The 19,699-nt window shown below is 40.2% G+C and overlaps 1 protein-coding gene across 1 annotated transcript in view; it reads right to left on the reverse strand.

Annotated features, from left to right (window-relative positions):
- TENT4B (terminal nucleotidyltransferase 4B) overlaps positions 1–19,699 on the reverse strand; it is a 42,211-nt gene that overhangs the window by 18,270 nt on the left and 4,242 nt on the right. The window contains exon 2 of the mRNA XM_069026723.1: positions 2,776–2,899. Within this exon, the coding sequence (XP_068882824.1) occupies positions 2,776–2,899 (124 nt within the window). The remainder of the gene's footprint in view (positions 1–2,775; positions 2,900–19,699) is intronic.

A 19,699-nucleotide genomic window follows, 5' to 3' on the forward strand; every position in this document is an offset into this window, starting at 1 on the left:
GCAGTTCAGTTCCCGAGCTGATCTGGCAAAGCAAGTTTTAGAAAAATAACACCGCAGTAATGCTGTTGTCACCAGTCAGTTCCCTTTTAGCCTCGAGAAAACGGAAAGACATACAAAAGGAGAATTCTTCCTCAACGTAACAACTGCAGACAAAATGCAGTTGGGCTTTGAAGAACAGTTATTGACTTGAGAAAAAGGAGCTGGCACACTCTCGCTCTCCAACATTTTCAAGCACAGCAGAGAAAGACAGTCCTGGCAGTTTTAACTGGCACTAATTGAAAAGTGAACTTCAGTTTTCCAACTACACAGTGTGTGCTTCCTCTCGGTCACGTTACAGCTAAGCCCAGTGGTCAGCTGTCTCCTGTGGTAGGGCTTGCAATATGCTTCCCCTCCTTCAATACCTTGTGGCTACAAACAACTTTCAGCAGCTTAAAGACAGACTGTTTTCTCAAGGATGCAAAGAGTCCTATATACGCACACCCCCCCCTCTAGATATGCATGTAAAAAGTTATTCTTAATACAAAAGACTTACAGATCAAGCCTGTCCTATAGAGTATCTCTGGAAGCAGTATGTTCTTGTGCCCCATTCAAAGTGCTAGTGGCAGCAAAGAGAGATAGCCTGGTAATAAATAAATCCATTCACCCCATTAGACTAGTTAAGTTTGCAGCACACAAACTTGCCTAGGAAATAGCAACATTTCTAGGCTGAAGCAATCAATAGTTTTGGTGAAATCCTCTCCTCCAAGGCACTGGCAGGGTGTATCACAGCATGCACTGTTTCATACCCACACTGTTCCCTACAACTCCTGCTCTTGATTAAGGTCTACCTGGCTGTTTCACTGGGGTAGAGGAGAGCTGTACAACACCTGTGACACATGCTGCTCTCTTACACAGTTCCCATGGAAAGGTTGCTGGGTTTGCTCAAAGAGAAAATTGCCAGATACGTGGAGTAATGACTCAACCACCTCCCTCCAGCTGTGCAAAGGCAGCAATCACCGAGTGGAGAGTGCTCCTTCCATATGATGCTCACTGATACATCATCCATAACAATAACCACTTTGAAAATGTGAGTACATTTTACACACAAACCCACACACCACACACAGAGCTTGTAGAGAATTCACATTCTGTCGTATCCTGCTAATTTCTAAAAACACATTCCAAAAAAACAGGTTAAGATTTCAAATGAACAGTGGATTTAAGTCACTCATGTCAAAACTCTATCTTTACCGTGGCAGGATCAAAGAGCATTCCTTATACTAGAGATTCTGCTGTCTGAATCTGGTTTCCTATTCTGGCTAACAAGCCCAAATTTTCAGCTACTGTATCTACAAATAGATGACTACAGCTAGAAATTTACATTCTGGAAATGAACACCGTATCAGTAGAAGAATAAAACTAAACTAGATTCAGTTATGCCAGAAACCCAACTGTGTGCCCATAAAACCATATTGACTTGTAAACTCAACTTCCCCGTCTTCTCTTTAATCTGACCTTTATAAAAAACCCACAGCTCTGCATAGGAGAAACTCTTGTTTTGAATGAGTGAGTATGTACTAGCAAAAACCCATCTTCAGTGGAAAGAGGCATTACAGATTACAAGCTCAGCACACAGGTCTACAGGCTTGTTTCTTCCTATACAGAGACTCCTGGGTTTTTTTTTAATTTGTAAAATATATCAATTTAGTTTAACTGCCCATTAAAAATACCATGGGCTATGTAATGTGACATTGCTGGTACACCACCTTAACAGACTTATTCGAGATTACAGGTCTTTGGACTAAAAGCCCTGCTACTAAAGACAGGAGTTTCAGAAGATTTTTTTTAACACAATACATGCATGCCTGTGATACCTTCCCATTCATCTTATCAAACAAATATTCATGAGACTGAACATTACCACACCTTATGACTTTTCTTTGACTACAGCAGGACTAACTTGTCTTTGGTCCTATGTGAGATGGAAAATGTTAACCTGTATTATTTGAGAAAGAAAGATCACCTCTCTCATTTCAACAGAAGTCTTCTTATGTTTAACATGGAAAAATAAACAGCATTTGCAATGTTATAGGAGTTGTTCCCATTTAGGCAGTTTGATGTGTCCTAATTCGGGTTGTACGGGTGTTAGGTAGGATAGCTGAATGTTATGATTTGGGTTGCATGAAGTTATGCTGCTCTGTTGAACAGAGTTGGAAGCCCTTCGTTTAAAAAGACTGCAGGTGATACAACGAGGCCAGGAGGAGGTGGCGATACAGACTATGGAAGGACATCAGCCTTGGGAGAGACAGCGGCACCCACCAATCACCAGCCTCCCTCCAACAGGACCATGCACCAATCACTCGGCGCATCGTGGGGGAGGGGGCGGGACCTAGCGACGAGCCAATCATCACCTGAGAAGCGGGAAATCTAAGCCAATAGCTGAGTCGCTAAGCCGCAACCCTGCGGACTGACCAATCAGAAGGACCGAAAGAGAGCATAAAAGGCGGTGTTCGCCGCAGCACAGGTCCTCCCGCGGCTTCGAGTCTCTTACAGTGAACTCCTCTAGTGAATGAAGCCTGCCACAGCGAGGTCCTCCCGCCGCTGGGTTCAGAGGGCTACTCCCCCTCCTCGGTTCTTCCACCTGGTCTGTTTGTTTTGTTCTCTTTTCTTTTAAGTTAATCACCTTTGTGGATAACTGGCCCTCATTTATTACATGCAATATTCAATATTTCATAAAGCAAACAGGCACAAAATGTTGCTTTTACATATTAACAAATAAAACAGCGTCCTACTCACATCTGCATTAGGCCAGAGCTCTTTGATAACATTTTCTATTCTGGTCACCACTTCCATCCGCATTCTCTCTTCTTCAGGTCTGGGAGACATATACTTATAGAAGTCAATGATTTCTTCATGAAGACTACGAAAGAAAAAAAAAAAAGAAAGAACAAAAACTCAGAAAAAATTCTGCATGCAAATGAAATAGCAGCTATTCTAACCAAAAATGCTTTTTAAGCTCCTAGTTCCCAATTTTGTTAAAGGGCAATTTTAGAGCAGCATGCAATAAAAAAAAAAATCCACATTCACAACACTTTGTAACACTTAGATCCACATTAGCTTCTTATGCCAACAGGTCAATATTGCACTTCATTTGCTAAAAGCATGGAAGCAAACCTAAATCCAAGTGCCTTCAATTCACATTGAAAGTCACACTCTATTTTAATGCCAGCGTAACACAGAAATGGTTCAGTCTCCAACTATGAACGCAGCTGTAGCTCTGAGTACACACTTCACAAAAATTTAAACAGGAGGTTTTTAGCCAACACTTCCTTGTCAGCCCCTTGGCACCAGGCAGGGAGTTTCACGCAGCAGTCTGTATGTATTCAGTACCACGCTTGCAAAAGTTGACAGTAATTGTGCCAGTACTAGAGCTAGAAAAACTCCTTCTTTTACTGCTTATAGAAGTCACATAAACTAAAAATGTATTCTCCCCCCATAACCCCAGAAAATAAGTAGTACACACGCAGCAGCAGTTGCTCAGAAGAATAAGTGACTGACAGACAGTTAACCCATGTATAATTTACCATATTATATGTTTCTCATTGTCAGTAAGTTATGTTTAGCTTGCCTACGATGAGAGCTGAAATAAAAATGTCTTCATAAAGTGCTACAAAATTCTGTGCTTCAGTAGTATCATAAACATCATCAACTTGACTAACAAGGCAATTTCAGCCACAGAATAACTAATTTCATTTATTTCCTTCAATTACCATTATAGTAATAGCTAGTTATCTTTTAAGAATGGATTGTTTCTAGTTACCAAGTATAACTGCATCTTTCATTAAAACTCTGAGGGACCACCAGAAGAGATCAATTTATTAAGACCAAGCCCTCAGCTGAGATGGGGAATCGAATACTTCCCTACTGCACACACACTTAAATAAATCAAGTGTTAATAACTGGAAGCTGTATACAGGTGTCAACAAAACTGATTAAAATATCTGACAGTTGTGTTTGAGAGAGTCAGAGCAGGGAAAGAACTCAAACCACCTGCGTTAAGTTCTCCCAATACTGCAGCGTTACAAACACCACAAGCTTCTCTCCCTCCACCTCCAAGTCACGGGAACAGTCACAAAAGCCTGGCAGCTTGTGGCGGCCACCACCACAAATCTGTATAGATAAAGCTAAGAGAAAGACTCCTCTGACAGAGGACATCTCTTACCTCCTCCTACAGCTGCTTTCTTGCTTTTCCTTGGAAGCATACACCCTGGAGTTAATGTGCACATTCCAAACCACCATTTACACCTTACGCCACACTGACTACTCTGCCTTCAGCTTCTCAGCCATCTCCAGTTCTTCTACTCTTCACTGCTATTCCATGTGTTGGCCTTTAAACTTTCTTACAGTTATCTTCCCAGTGCAACTACTGGATTCAGGTGAGAAGTATGTGATAAAGGACAGGTTGAGCACTCCAATGACCAAGTTCTCTCTCTGTCCTCACTGCCAGTCACATGTACTGAATCACTAATTTAGTTTCCACACGCTTGACCATTAATCTAGCTTTCAAACCAGAAGCAACAAGGAAAATGGGCAAAACCCCAATAATTAAACTCCTGAAAATAGAAATTATTTTTCAACTGTAATTTGGTGACCCAGCTTACAGGAAGACCTGGGAGTCAGGTCTGTCTTTAGGGGGTACACAGTGGGGAACTGATCAAGAAACACAGCCCCATTTCTGCCTCTCCTCCTCTGGACTAGCTGGAGCAGGCCAGTTACATCCACAAGGCACATTATTTGCCCCAGAGCAGTGTTTTCAGCAAGGACTGAATGCCCACATGCACTGTGAGCCACAAGGAGCAACAGCATATTGTCTGAGGGCACTGAATGGCATGAGACACGCTGCGATGATACCAAGGGAGTATCCTTGGGGAGAAACTCATGTGGCACAGCACAAATCCATACTGTCCATCATTAGTGGGCCCAGCTGCTCCCAGGCTAGTGCTTTATGGGAGTTAATTGTTGCCCTGTCCCATCAGGGAACTTTGAAAGAACAAGGCAATCAAGAAAGAGGTCCCTAAAGTGCACAGAGAGCCAAGCCATACAGACACTGCAGTTCTCAGGGCACGGCTCTTTATTAACTCCACTGACACTCTTAATCCAGATAATTACATCAATTGGTGCATTCTTTAGAACCACATAAAATAATGATGTGTTGTCAGAAACATACGTATTTCTTTTTCTAAACATAAATAACAGATGTCTGCATTTCTCTGAACAGGATCGCTCTTATTCTTAGATAGTCATGGAAAGCTTTGTGGCAAAATAAAAAATTAAGTTACCTGCAAACACACAAACTTACATTACAGATGCACAGAATGTTAGCAAACACTGCACACGTAGAAAAAAATGAAATTTGAACTTTTTCAGTGATAGAAGAAAGGCTTAAAGACTACTAGAGAGAGTTCTCATCAGCACTCCAGTTGGAAATAGTACAAACATATCTGTGTTTCATCTGCTGCAAGACTGCACACTGCCAGGACCTCCTGTGCTGCACAGAGCCACGGTGTGCAGAAGGCAGGCAGAAGCTATAGGGGCTCAAGACTACACCTGGATCCATATTTCCCTGCCCAATAACAGGCTGCTGTCAAGAAATAAGGGAATGATTAATTAAAGCCAAGACAAACAGAAGTAGGGACACGTGGATTTCAGAGCAGTACAACATGACTTAGAGGCATGACTCCAATTAATGTGGAGTTAACTCATGCTGTATTGAAAATTAAAACTCAAGGTTACTCACTGTCTTAATCACCATCTATTATAGTCACTGTTTTTCAAAACAATTTGTTAGGATTAATGGAGTCTGTTTACAAAAGTCTCTAGTGAAATTTTCTATATTTAGCCAAAATGAAGATCAAAGAGACTGAGATGTTCTTTTTGGCATCATAACAGTATTTTATTATTTAATTATTTAATACCATTACATTCATCAGTTATTTCAGATAAAAGTCTTTAAAAGGAGACTTGTTTATAGAAGGCAATTACACTGTAATAAACCTGATTTCACTACAGAAAGGTATTTCATTTGGCTTCATAGTCATACTGAAGCATTCCAACACCCAAAACACACTTAGGATGCATGGAGAGAATTCTCTACAATGCATAAGAGCATTAGTTTGCCTTTTTTTACAGTAAATAAGAGTCAACAAGGGGTCTTTGTCCTGTACTTTAGGAAATCTTAACACATGCGGAAAGGAAAAATAAAGAGGTCTCTCACACTCTCTCTAAACAGGTTTTAAAACAAAGTTCTACCTGCATCACACCTCTTTTCAAGTCTGGTAAGCTGATTCCATCAGAATTCACAGAGAGAACAGAATTATAGAGAAGCCACTCAATTTAATTTCATGTTCACCTGAGGACAGTGATACATCATTAAAAATAAACTGTGGCTGCAAAAGTTGTAATCACAAAAATGATTTCCCATGGTAACATTACTGAATAGCCCCAAGAGGAACACAAGACTGTGAGATTCAAGTCTTTTAGGTGAAAAGTTGCAGCTTTTGTGAGATGCAAGTACTATAGAACACAGTGCATTACATAACTTTTTTAGTTTGATCACACCTTACTTTATTTTGTAGCACAATTTGTGGGCTCTAAATGTGCAACTCAAGAAACTCAAGCTCCTTTACATAAGACATTGTTATTCTGGAGTATGAATCTTGCTACACGTCTGGCAATCAATTAAAAAATAATCACGTATGAACAAAATGTCATTTCTGTTTGATATGCAGAGCACACAGGTAGTGTGGCCAAGCATATACACTTGACTGTACACTTCAGCTACCTGACACCTAAACCAGCACAACTCTCTCCTGCTGCAAGTTCAGAACTGGAACCAAGAGTGACACTGGGAGGCATGGCACACTATGAAACAACTGGAGATACTACAAGTGTCACTTCCCTGCACTCAGATCCTGATGCAGAATAAATGAGTAGCCCACTGTCCTCACAAAATTTGGCAGCTTGGAGGAAGCCAGCCTGATCAAACCAGTGTCCAGGGCTTGACAGCCACACCAATGGCTGCCCCAGGTGGGACCATTCCCTTGGCCCCCACTGTCCTGAGCAGCTGAGCAGCAAAACCCAGTCCTGCTAAAGCAGAGCAGCCAGCGAAGTCAAAATCATTCTGACCTGTTTTGCTTTATAAAGGATAGCAGTTAAGTGCTGCTTTGTGGGTCAACACACCATATTATACTAACCAGAATAATTGGTTTTGATTGAAAAAATTCCTGCTTTTGTCATTCTGGAATTGTGCTGTACTTCCACTCTTCTCTGGCTCTTCTTTATTCTTCATTTCACAGGAGAAATTACGCAGGCATGCATGTTCTAATTTCTCTCATCAGGGTGTTACCCATGGCTTCTACTCCAGCTGTTCAAAATTCTGCTCATCCATCCCAAAGAGCTTCTCTGCCTTAGGCATATATATTCCTTTGCACACAAAAGGCTATTTGCAACGTCACTGAAGATAATTTAAAACAGTGGATATCAATTATACTCAAAAAAACCATCTAGTGCTCGTGCACTACAGTTTGGTTTTGGCAGGATTTTCTGAAGGAAGTTTTGTTTGCAGAATGATGAAAATCTAAATTATTTAGAAACTCTGTGGATGGTGGGCTGAAGTAAGCAATGAACACACAGGTGACTTTCACCTTCCCAAACTCTATGCTTTAAACTTTAAGAGTTTAAGGGACATTTGCAACATAGCCCTGCAGCACTAAACAAGCCTTTTGTACCTGAGTTTTCTTTGGATAAATAATTCCTAAAGGACAGTGTTTAGTTGCCCCTACCATCTGAAGTCTCCTCTGGGCTTAAAAAAAACCAAAAATCAAAGGAAACAAAGAGAAATACTGTAGAATTTCAGGATTATAATTGTCTTTGGAGAAGAATGTGAAGGAGGAACCTGAGGTATTTTAGCCACTGAAAGCATCAATATTTAAGAATCCAAACTGCATCCATCCCTTCATTCCCAAAAGGAATTGCACAGGAGAGAGAATAACTTCAGTTTGAACTCCTACCATTCATGACCTACTTGGTTTTGAAATAGTTTTGAACAACAATTGTACTAAGGTAAAGACACAGAGAGCCCAATCTTCACTCTCCCCCTCACAAGTGTATTGGGGAATTCAACACCTTCCTAAATTAACCTTCAATTTTAACACTGATCTTCCACAAGCTTAATAAAATAATTTCTAAATTTCTACATGTGTTGAATAATAAAGTAGGAACAACAGCAGACACCGTAAAGATCACAAATTATTTTCCCACCTACAAACTCAAGCGAAACCAAACATTAGAGTCCTGAAGGGAACTGTAAATATGAAGCATCTGCTGAGGTCCTTTCCCTACCACCTGGGCAGACAAATCCTTTTAATATTTGCTGGCTTAAGTTACTGAAAAAAAACACTTAACTGCATTTGCAGGTGATTTAATAGGCACTTAAGTTTCATGGTGACTGACACATCAATCCTCATAAGAAAATAAAATTATGCATAATAAAGGAAACAATTTTCAAAAGCCTCAGAGACTTTGACCATCAATTTTTATATCCTTAGTTACTGAACCATATCAATATATTGCAGGTCACACAGTAATCATATTTTGAGACACATACGCCCTTATGGGAGCTTTAAAATCAAACATCCCAAAACACGTCCATAATAGCAACCTGATAAAACCAGGGAAGCTTAAGGAGCTGGGTTTTTGATATCACATGTTTTTTCTTCAGTTCACCCATTTGAATTACAGCTTCACAGACCACCTTTTCACAGTTTACCTAAAAACAGACATGCAGAAAAAAACCAGGTATTCCACTGCCATATGATTGCTAAACATCACCAAAAATCAGGTTATCCACTGTATAAACACTGCCTTAAGGTGCAAATGGAGAATTTCCCTTTGCAGACAGCTAGGAAAATTAGATTTATATCTGTCCCCATCCATTATAGACCAGGTGTTTGTTACCACTGCCTGGCTTCCCAGAGACAGGGTCTGTTATAACAGGATTACACAAACCACCCTAATCCATCCAGGGCAAAGTCAGCCAAGCTAAATCCCACCACCTTTATCAGCTCTGGTAAAGCATCCACTCCTCAGAGCTGTGGGGAGCCCAAGGAGGAGCCCTCACCCCCTGAGTCGCCCCCAGATGGTAAGAGGCAAAAAGATGCAAGCAGAACTCCTTCAACGGGCTTGGCTACATCCAGAAAACCACGTCTGGCAACCACCTCTGGGCAGCTTTCAGGATTTACCCAAGAACAGCTTGACCTTTCTAACTAATATTTGTAGTCTACTGAGTAATTCACAGAATTGCCTTTTAGGACCAAGGAAGAGCAAAATTTCCACTAATACGTAAATGATTTAGGAACCCTGATCTTGTTTTCAGGACTAATGTCTTTTGGGGTTAATCTGATCATGCTGATACTGAGTTTGAAAACATGGAGATAGTTTGTTCACTTCCACCAATTATGGTGGACTGATTATGCACATTTCTTCAAAAGCTGTGGAGAAAAAAAAAAGCCACTAAATTTACACTACAAGACCTACACTTTCTATCCTCTGCAAATTTTTGAAAGCCTATTTCTTCCTCCCAGTCAACACCCACTACCCCCAAATCCCTCAAATTAATGTAGTTTTTTTCACCTATGTTCTGTATTTTACATTAATTTATGGGCTTAACTGCATCATAAAAGGCACTAAAATAGCACTGCTTTATGGAAACAGCAGAGTGTAGTAGAGACATTAAAACATTGGACAAAGAAATGTGTACAGTTCTTTTTAATTATTTAAACTGGTATCTCTATCTTTCCAGTTTTGTATTTATTTTATAGATCCTTTGTTTCAATCAGTATGAGTGCTCTCTTCTTCAAACTGATTCGAGCTAGTTCCAACTAAAATTTCCAAGCATATTCTTTAGTCAAGAAATAATGTAATCAACTCTTTTCCTATCAAGGTAAAAGTGAGCATTTTTTGTGTGTTTATAAATTTCATTATGTGCTTTGCCTTCCTAAAATATACTCGGATGTATTAGAATTTTTCCTACAGAAATTTGTCTTTCAAGAGGTGGAAAAATCCTACTGAACTTTAATTATAAATCAAATGCTTGAATTAGTCCTATCAATGAGTGATTTGAAGTGTAACTCTGCAACTAATCCACTGGCTTTTAAATCCATGCCATATGCACGCTGAGTCTTGCTCTCTATTTTTGCAGCACTTCCAGCAAAAACATCAAATGCCAACTGGAAGGACTGTTTTGAGAAATACCCGTACTTCCCACTGCCTTTTTTTTTTTTTTTTTAATCACACTGTACATAAAAACAATCTAGCTGAATCACTGTGTGTGTGAGAATAACCTTCTATTTCTTCCCTGGAAAGTATCTACGTATCATCCCTCCTTCCCACCTCTGTAAGCAAGTGCTGTGAGAGTCTGTTGCTTCTCTTCCCTCAGGTGATGGAAGATGAATTTTGCTAACAGAAGAGTGAAAAAAAAATGAGAGAAACTGCTGCCTCAACTGATCTGAAACAAGCAAACAGAACACAAAAATGAAGCAGGAGAAGAAGGTTTTGTACAGGAAAATCAAAGTGGGAAGAGCAGCAATGTGAAGAAGCTGATTTATTTCATAATGACAAGGAGTTCAACTCCAGTAATATCTAATTATCTTGAAACACAGCAGTAATTCTAGCATCTCCTATAGAAGACAGCCATAAGGTTTTTCTTTAGCTCACTTGCTAAAGAAAGAGTTAGTCTGCTGGAACAGTTGCACATACAGACTAACCATGCAGTTTACAACCTCATCGTTTAAAATACAGATACATATCTTTAAGAAGCCTTAAAGTGCACCTATTAGCATTCACTTCGTATATTCCGTAATTACAACTTCAGGTAAATTTCCAAACAATTAAAACCACAGAGAGGTTGAAGTGGGGAATTAGTAATTCCTCAGCCTGCAGATTCCCTTTGCTTAAAAAAACACTCAAATAGACCAAACAACAATTTATAAATTTGCTTTAAAACAAGAGTTTAACAAGTAAAAGTAACTATCAGTATCAACAGTAGTTCATTTAATATTAGCTCAACTTTCCAAGTAAAGCAGCAATATTTGCTAACAGTTTGTGTTAGAGCTGTAACAAAATCTACAGCTACTAAATTACTGTAGCACACGAATAGCTCTGACCCAGAACAACAGGGACGAGCAGAGAATTTTAAAACAAATAAAGGTCTATTACACCAGTTCTGCAAATCACACCAGTGATGTTACTATTAAACCAAGCCAGAAGGAACAGCAGGTCAGGTAATCTGCCTTTCTGTCTCCACAAAGCCAGGGAGCGCAGATCTTTATACAGCTCTAGTATATTGCTCCTATTTTGTTAGTGTAGTAAATACTATCACATAAACAAACAATCTGTGACCTTCTGATATCTGGCACCACATACTACCTGGGCAGAGGCAAGACTAACACACTCCCAGGAGACTGATGAGCACTTCTGATGGATAATGGGCTTGGGAAAAAAATCTCCACCTGAAAACTCTTATGGGAGAAAAAAACCTGCAACACAGACCTTTGCCACCATGTGTACGGCAGCAGGTCACCCAACATGAAGCCTAGCAAGCCTTGCACAAGGTTTTCTCATACAGAACAGAGTGAAGAAAACTCTACTTCCACATACACAGCAGGTTCTGCCTGGCAAATATTCTTGTTTATGACTTGATAAATTATTTGACTTGAAAGATTAGTTAAATGAAAGAACACAGAGAAATGTAATTATTGACTCCTGCCTCCTTCTATCAGAGCAGATTTACACTTTCAAATGTTGACTCCAAACAAGCCCACACCAGTCCCTAAGAAGGAAAGGCCACTACCATGATGCCAGGCTTTCACTGTTCACCTCAAAGCCAAGACAAAAGGCTGTTTGAGGTCCGTGTTCCCACCGGTGGCTGGTGCTGCTGCCACACTTGGCCCCACAGATCAGTTACGCATCCCGAGCACGCTGTGCTCACTCCAGAAACCCTCTGCACATCCATCTGTGCAGCAAACCTGCTCAGTAGGCAGGAGAACCAAGAACAGAACAAAACTCTAAACACCTCTCCTTCAGGAACACGGGATCAAACTGAAAAGAATTTAATAAAAAAATATTAACTCAAATAATTAGCCATAGCTGCAGTTCATTAATAACTTTTCATTAATAAGCTCCAGAATAAGAACATTTTCAAATTAAATGTGAAGTGCTAGTATGCCATCTGGAAAGTCAAGGCAGATTCCCAAGGCTTTCCAGCATCTTTCTTCTCATATTCACAGTCTTTTGGGCAGCGTTTTTTGGTTTGCCTTTTTTTTTTTTGTTTGTTTGGTTTTTTTTGTTTTTTGTTTTTTTTAGAGGAGGGACTTTTACACAGCATTTTGGAACATTCAAGGAATACAAAACTGAGCCCCAAGTTACCTTGCTACATTTCCTATATCAGAAGTATTCAAAACTTCTTACGAAAATATTTGAAGTTAGCAATTACAGTTAAAACCACAAGGTTGAGTTTGCAGCTTAAATTTCTATTCCCTGAGCAAAATGGAGAGTGACCCCAAGTTATCTGTTTTGAAACCAGTTTATCACCCATTTATTACTTGTTAGTTCACTTTGGTGATACTTTGCTACAGTACTAATACAAGTTTAGATGCACTGCTGTCATACCCAGCCAAAACTGAAATCACAGATGTAGTTCTCCCACTCACTTTCAAATGCTTAAGAGCAACTGCAGTGGATGCACTTTGAAGGACAAGGAACAATCACACATACTATGGCAAAGGTACAAGGAACATTTCCGGTAACTTTTTACTTGGATGAATTGTTATCTTTACAGTAGGGGTGTGCACAGTGAACTATGTTCAGATTAAACAATGTATTCATTATAGGACTCATGATGTAGTATTATGGTCCCTTAAAGGTATATATTGGAAACTATTTGTTCATGTTCTGATTTGTTCTCTTGTGCTCAGATACTCTTGCTTGCAAGGCAGGATGCACAGGTAGCAGAAACACCATGGGCTGGGAGCAGTAACACTGCAAAGTTTTTTGGAGTCAACAGCCACCATTTGCTCTGGTTATCATCCCAGGACAGAAAGCTACAAACCATAACAATCAAAAAAGGACACTGCCTAAGCAGATCACAGAAGAATGCTTCCTGTGCTCACCTCTATCAGCCCAATGACAGAGATACACGCTTAGCAACTTCCATGTCAGGAACTACAAAAAATGCTTCTTCCTCCAATGTAGGTGACGGATCTCATCCTTCCAAGTATCTGGAGAAGCTGGTCTCTGACTAACCCTGTGGATCCAATCATGGGGTTTATCTTCTTTATTTCTCCTGAAGCTTCAGCTAGCATATATGTCAGAAAACTACCCATACAAAAATGAGAAGAAAATACTAGAAAGTACTGCACAGAAATACTTCCCATGAGTCCAAAATGTTAAAAGACCAACCCATACTGAAAGATGACTTAGGAAAGATTTCACACATCTACCTCAGTTACTGGGTTTTGCTTGGACATAAAGATAGAAGAATCAGCACCTGATGGAAAAAAGGGGCCTTTTAATGGTCTGACAAAGACCTAATATCACAAAAGTGACTACTGGAACCCACTCCAGGATGGGGCATCCCTGGCACGGCACACCTCCTCACACCATCCACCTGTGCACTGACGTATTTGTGCACAGTCTTCCAACAGAAGTAGCAAATACAGAGTGAGAGGCAGTGCAGAGCTCTCAGAAACACACTCAAGATTCATCCAAGTCACTTGCTGGAATCAGTCTCTAAAAATAATTTTAAGATTACGTAGAAGTGTCTTGTGTACCCAAAACATGAGTAGAAGATGTAGCAGTAACCAGTTGTGGGAGGTTTAAGAGGGTCACTGTGAGCTCACAAACTGCAGAATCAATAGCAACTGAAACAGCACGTTTCAGCATGCCTGAAGCAGGTTTGCTTCAGAGGAGCAAAGGCTGAAGTGAACTATTCCAGCATATAATGTTCAGTGACTTACTGCCTACAGGCAAATACCACACCGCACAAAAAACAAGGGAGGAAGTTTGTTAATACAGTTACTCTCTTCATTACGCCTAGGTACTTCTATGCCAGGAGCTGACACTGTTACTTATTGCCATTGAAACTTTCTCTTTTACCAGCTGTATGCCCTGTCACATTTGTCCAGGTTGTAACAACAGCAGCTTCAAAAGACCACTGGTTAGTTCAAATTTAGATTGAAGAACAATGCAAATTATGTACAACGTAATTACAAAAGAAGCAGGACTGTATTGTCCTTTCTGCCTCATCTCAAAAACTATCCCATAAGAAGCAATCTAACAGCTTGATGAGACAAACTTCCACCTGATGTTGGAAGCAGAGGTACATGTAAAGAAGCTGCGTAACTCAGTAACAAACTAGCTCTTCAAGACAAAAATCAACATGAAAATTTTCTCATGTAGGTACTTGTGAAGTATGACTACTACAGTAGTCATTCCCCATGGATGAATGAGCGTAAGATACTGAGTCCGCAGCACACCAGAAAGCTGAGTATATAGATCCTCAAACATATGAGTTGAATCACCCAGTGAACAGTGTGACAGAACAAAGCAAAAATTAAATAAAATCAACCTTAGGACTTAGTTTTTTCAGCCTGACTCAATACTGTGACCTGTGATCTGCAATCATGCCCATTATTCAGATCAAGACAGTTTCTTCACCACACTATGTTTGACTCAATACTTTAACTGGCAGCTGTGGAAAGCTTGCCAACCACGAGTGCCTCGGAATACATAAGAGATAAAGCCAGATTCAAGGCACAAGTCCTTCACACCACTTTCAGAAACTATATGCATACTTTAGATTAAAGCCAAAATCTTACTGAGGGATAAGGGGGAGGAATACAAATGTATATAAAGGAGTATACTTTTTATAACAACCCTGTTGAAACGAAGCAAACGAAAAAAAACCTCAAAACCAGAACAAAAACCACTTACTTTTTGTAGCACACAGGAAAAAATCAGCTGTTCCTGAAGTAACATAGGAAGTGAACAGCTCTAAAATTAACAGAGTGAGAATTAAGAAAGCCTAAGAAAGTAAGTTATCACACTTCCTCAGTCTAGCTTAAACACAGCATCAAGAGGTCAGGCAGGGTCAACAAGCTTTGATTAAGGACTCCTTGTCTTCAGACTATACACACTGACACATAATAGTAAGATCAACACCTTAGTCATCACTCAAACTACAGCACAATATTCCCACATGCTATATCTTAGAGGACATTAAAAGAAGGGCTTATCTACACTCCGTATTTGTGACAGGTTAAGGCAAGTTCTTTCAGGTGTTACTGCATCCATAAACCAAGTAATTGCAAGAAAGCACGTGATACTTTCAATGGGTGTACCCAAATGTAACTGAAAGTAAATCCACACTGAGTGAAGGTGATAGGCCAATGTAGCTACTCATCTATACACCTCTCACTTATCATAGAATATTACCCTCATTTCCCTGATTTGGAAGTTTCTAGAGGACTTTAATATTTGAATTTGTCCCTTGTTATACTCTATTACTTGTAGAATCACAATACTATTTCCTTCACACTGTCTTAATGTCTTGAATATTGTGTTTGCTACTTCTCCCATAAGAGATCACACTGACAAGACAGAAGAGCAGAGGTGCACAAACACTATGATCCGACACCTCTGCTACCATTGTTTTCCAGTAAAAATCCTAAAAAATGCAATGCAAAAAAAATTGCACAATGTATGCAATACAGTATGGTGATGCAGAATTCCACACCATAAAGCCTTCTCAAGCAATTGTAGCAAGACTGTGCCTCTTTCACTGAACATCACTTTTGAATAATTCAGATGTAGATCTCATACCATAGAGGATGTTATGAGGCCATCAGAGAGGCTGATCTGGAATGAGGGCTGCCAAATAATCTTAATTGTCACCATGGGAGGAAGAAAATTAACAAATGGTGCATCCCAGCATAAGACAACCCCAGCCTCGGTCAGGCAGCCAGTTCACCCTCACACTGAGCTGCTGCACTAGAGCTGCCCTCCCAGCCATGACCCACCCTGAGAGCTTGGCAGCCCCAAGGGACACAATCAGTGTGGCTCAGTCTCACACAGATTTTGTGACACAGCTTTAAGGGTCAGGAAGACAACCATCAGGGACAGGCAGTATCAGGAGACCCGTACTGAATGCAGCAATAATGATACATTGATTGTACGACTATGATACAACACACCAGTATCCCCAATACAAAGTTACTGGAAAGATTTATACTGGCTCTAGTGAGCTGTAGGAGAGAGTTTGTACAAACCTATAAACAAGAGTTCTGCTCCCTTGATTCATGTCTGTCTCTTGTTTTGATATCCTATGTTCGTAGTATTGCCAGAAAAAATTCCTGCTGTGTTATCTATTGCTTAAAGTTACAAAATGATTAAAGTTCAAATTGCTCCTGCTATAGCTATTTGCAGCCGAGGAAAAACATCTGAAGCCCATACCAAGTTCACCAGTTTTCCTCTCCTCTTCTGGCTTATAGAAATATTTCCTTTAACCCTCATTTCTAGGCAAAGGCACAGAAAGGAAGACTCAGATACTCATGATATCTTAAGCACTCTTTGGCAGTTCATCCAAAAAGATAATTAAAAAAGACAAACACTCATAATTTAAGAATTCCCAGCATGTTCAAATAATAAATTAACATTCCAACTGCACACTAAGAACAGCAATAGCATTTATTTGCTTCTAATATGTATTATGCAAGATTTCACTGGTTGTGTTGCTCTATGGCTACCAGCACACCTCCCTCCCTCAATACAACACCTAAGCTGGCTCTAGGCCGCATTCTGCTCCTGCTGCCAGTTTCAACATCCAGCAAGAAGAGCATAAAAACCACTGTTTTACATCACATACAACATAAACAAAAAGCTTTGGAGCAACAGCCATCTCTGAAATTTTGGCATATGCATGATTTTGGGAGCATGTACACCATATTGAAAAATGTGTTCAGAATCCCCACATGACGAGATCAATAAAAAAAGAAACACTAAGTATTTCTATTATTGCCTATTCTATCATTTTCATAGTAAAGCTATACACACAACTTCTGAAAACCACATTTATAAGTTTCCAAAGTGAAAAACAGACTTTACATTCTAATTTTAAATAAATTATTAGAAATGGCCCAGGAACAAAGTATAATATGGAGATGGCAGAAAAAAAATTGAAGGTGAGAAAAGAGCAATAATGTGCTCTCATGATACAGGTCTCCATCTGTCTGTGTTTCCTAGGACTGACAATATGATACCAGGCTTCCTAAAACTGACCTTATGCCAACAGTTTGACAACTGAAAAATAAGAGCTATGACCCCAACATGGTTTAATATAATACTAATAAAGATTCAGGGTGAACAGATCCTCTTTCTTCAATGCATACTGCTGCGTGAAACACACAGCAGCTCTTGGGAATCAGCAAGCACACAAGAGGGAATGACACACTCTTCCTATTACTTAATATAGTAATCCATCTACCAAAAAAAGTCTGCCACACTTCTGTTCCTTATATAGCCACTCCAAGGTAAATAGGTATCCAAGTCCCAAACAGAAGATATGAATCGGAGAAAACAGAACAGTTCATAAGAGTACATCCACACGCTGTCTCCTTGCACACGTAGAAATCAGCAGCCTCTGAAGTCTTCCTTAAACTGTGTAAACAAAACATGCTGAAAAGTTGGTCCTATTCCAAAACCCTGCAACCTCAAATAATGCTGTTATACAATATTCACCGCGTATTTCTTAAAGGCTTTATCAAACTGCCTTTAGTCCAGCATCTTCATCCCTAGTAAACCTGCTTCTCTCCCCCAGCCCTTCCAAAAGAAGTAATTTCTTACCACAGGAGGCTGTGGGAAAATATCTGGTTTCACATCCATAAAACCCAGCTGACTGCCTTCAAGAGCTGCACAAGCTGTCACAAGGGTACTGCCAGGATGGTGCTGTGGCATGACTCAGGACAAGACAGAGAGTGACAGTGGATCTCACCAGACGGGTACAAGAAAAGGATCTGCACTCCAGTCACATCCCTGCACTTCTACCTCACAGCCGGCATACGCAGCTACAGAGTGAGGACAGAGTACTGCTCTAGGAGGCTTTTTCAGGAAGCAAGCAGATTTGTGTCTACAGATTTTTCCAAGTAACTCCTTTTTACATGTGATGTGCACAGTGAATTCATCTGCAGCCTATGTTTTAATGTACGTGAGTTCACCAAATCCAAAACACATGCAACTATAACAGAGGATGCATGAAGCAGTCACGCACACACCTCCTTGTTCCACCAGAAATCAGAAGCCTGTGCACAAAGGTGTTTGTTTCACCTACACTAAGCATTTGTATCAAGTAATATAACAGTAAATCAAGCACCAACCCTGCATTTTATTTAAGCACTTAAGAGTTTATTATGAAAACCAACACAACTGATTAGGATTTTATCAGATTTCCCTAAGTCAGGCATTCAGGCTGGTTTGATGTTTTGCTGGAGGTTCACAGACTTGCTCTGTTCACACTACACTCAGCTCTTTCTGTTTGTGCTCCAGCCCACATGGAAATCATGCTCCCATGGCTGATACCACACAAGGGTCTGAGCAAACACAGCTAAGGACATGCAGGGTAAGTTATCACAGGCAGACAGCCGCCTTAATGTGGCTCCATGTCCTCTGGTCAGCTCACACCTGGGACAAGGGGTTTGTGTCTGCCTTAATGCACTTTGCTTCTTTCAAAAATGAGACTAAAAGACCTGAGAAGCTGACAAACTTCACATCAAATACTCATAATGGAATTTCTGTAGCAAAGACTTATGACTTTAAGCTATTTCCTTCCCTAAAGTAATGCTTTTATTTCACGGTACCCTCTGTAATCCTGGGCAACATGCTGGGAACCCTTACATTAAATAAGCAGAAATCTGCTCAAGTCTGTGTCAACCAGTTCAGCAGCATGGGAGTGTGTGCATGTCTGTGTGCAGCCCCCTCCTGTGGGGGTCACAGGATGCTCTCCCTTTCATGGCAAAGTTTCCATCAGTACTTCAAAACGTGTGCATTCAATATTTCAAAATGCAGTTTTCTATCTAATTCACGTTTCTCCTCAGCAGTACACACCACAAATTTACCTCCTTAAACTCACACATCAATTCTTGCCTTCAGATGCAGATTACTGTGAAAACAGCTGCCTACACAGTCCCCAAATCCACATCTCCTTCCTAGGAACTGTGTAGCACTGGGCTCTTTCCTTTGGCACAAGAATCACAGAAACCTACAATAAATAGGCCAAACTTAAGTGCAAGTCTTTATTTTTGGGTTTTGTTGCACTTAAGGCTTCTTGTTTCAGCAGTTCTTTTGTCACCTTTTAGCCAGGCTCAATCCGAACGTGGTGAAAGCTGTAAAATAGCCATTTCAGTATCCCAAATACTTTTTCTTCCTTTCTAATTGTGACACTACTAACATTATTTACTGCTGCCCTTGGGACCCAGACACACAGAGAATCCCGTCCAAAACCCCAAACCCACACATCCTCCTATATCCTTGAGTTTTGCTACTAACTACCCTGCCAAGGCAAACCCAATTTAACTCCTTAAAGGTATATATTAACTCAACAGTAACATCACAG

The sequence above is a fragment of the Aphelocoma coerulescens genome, chromosome 11 (assembly GCF_041296385.1).
Source record: "Aphelocoma coerulescens isolate FSJ_1873_10779 chromosome 11, UR_Acoe_1.0, whole genome shotgun sequence".
Classification (NCBI taxonomy): domain Eukaryota; kingdom Metazoa; phylum Chordata; class Aves; order Passeriformes; family Corvidae; genus Aphelocoma; species Aphelocoma coerulescens.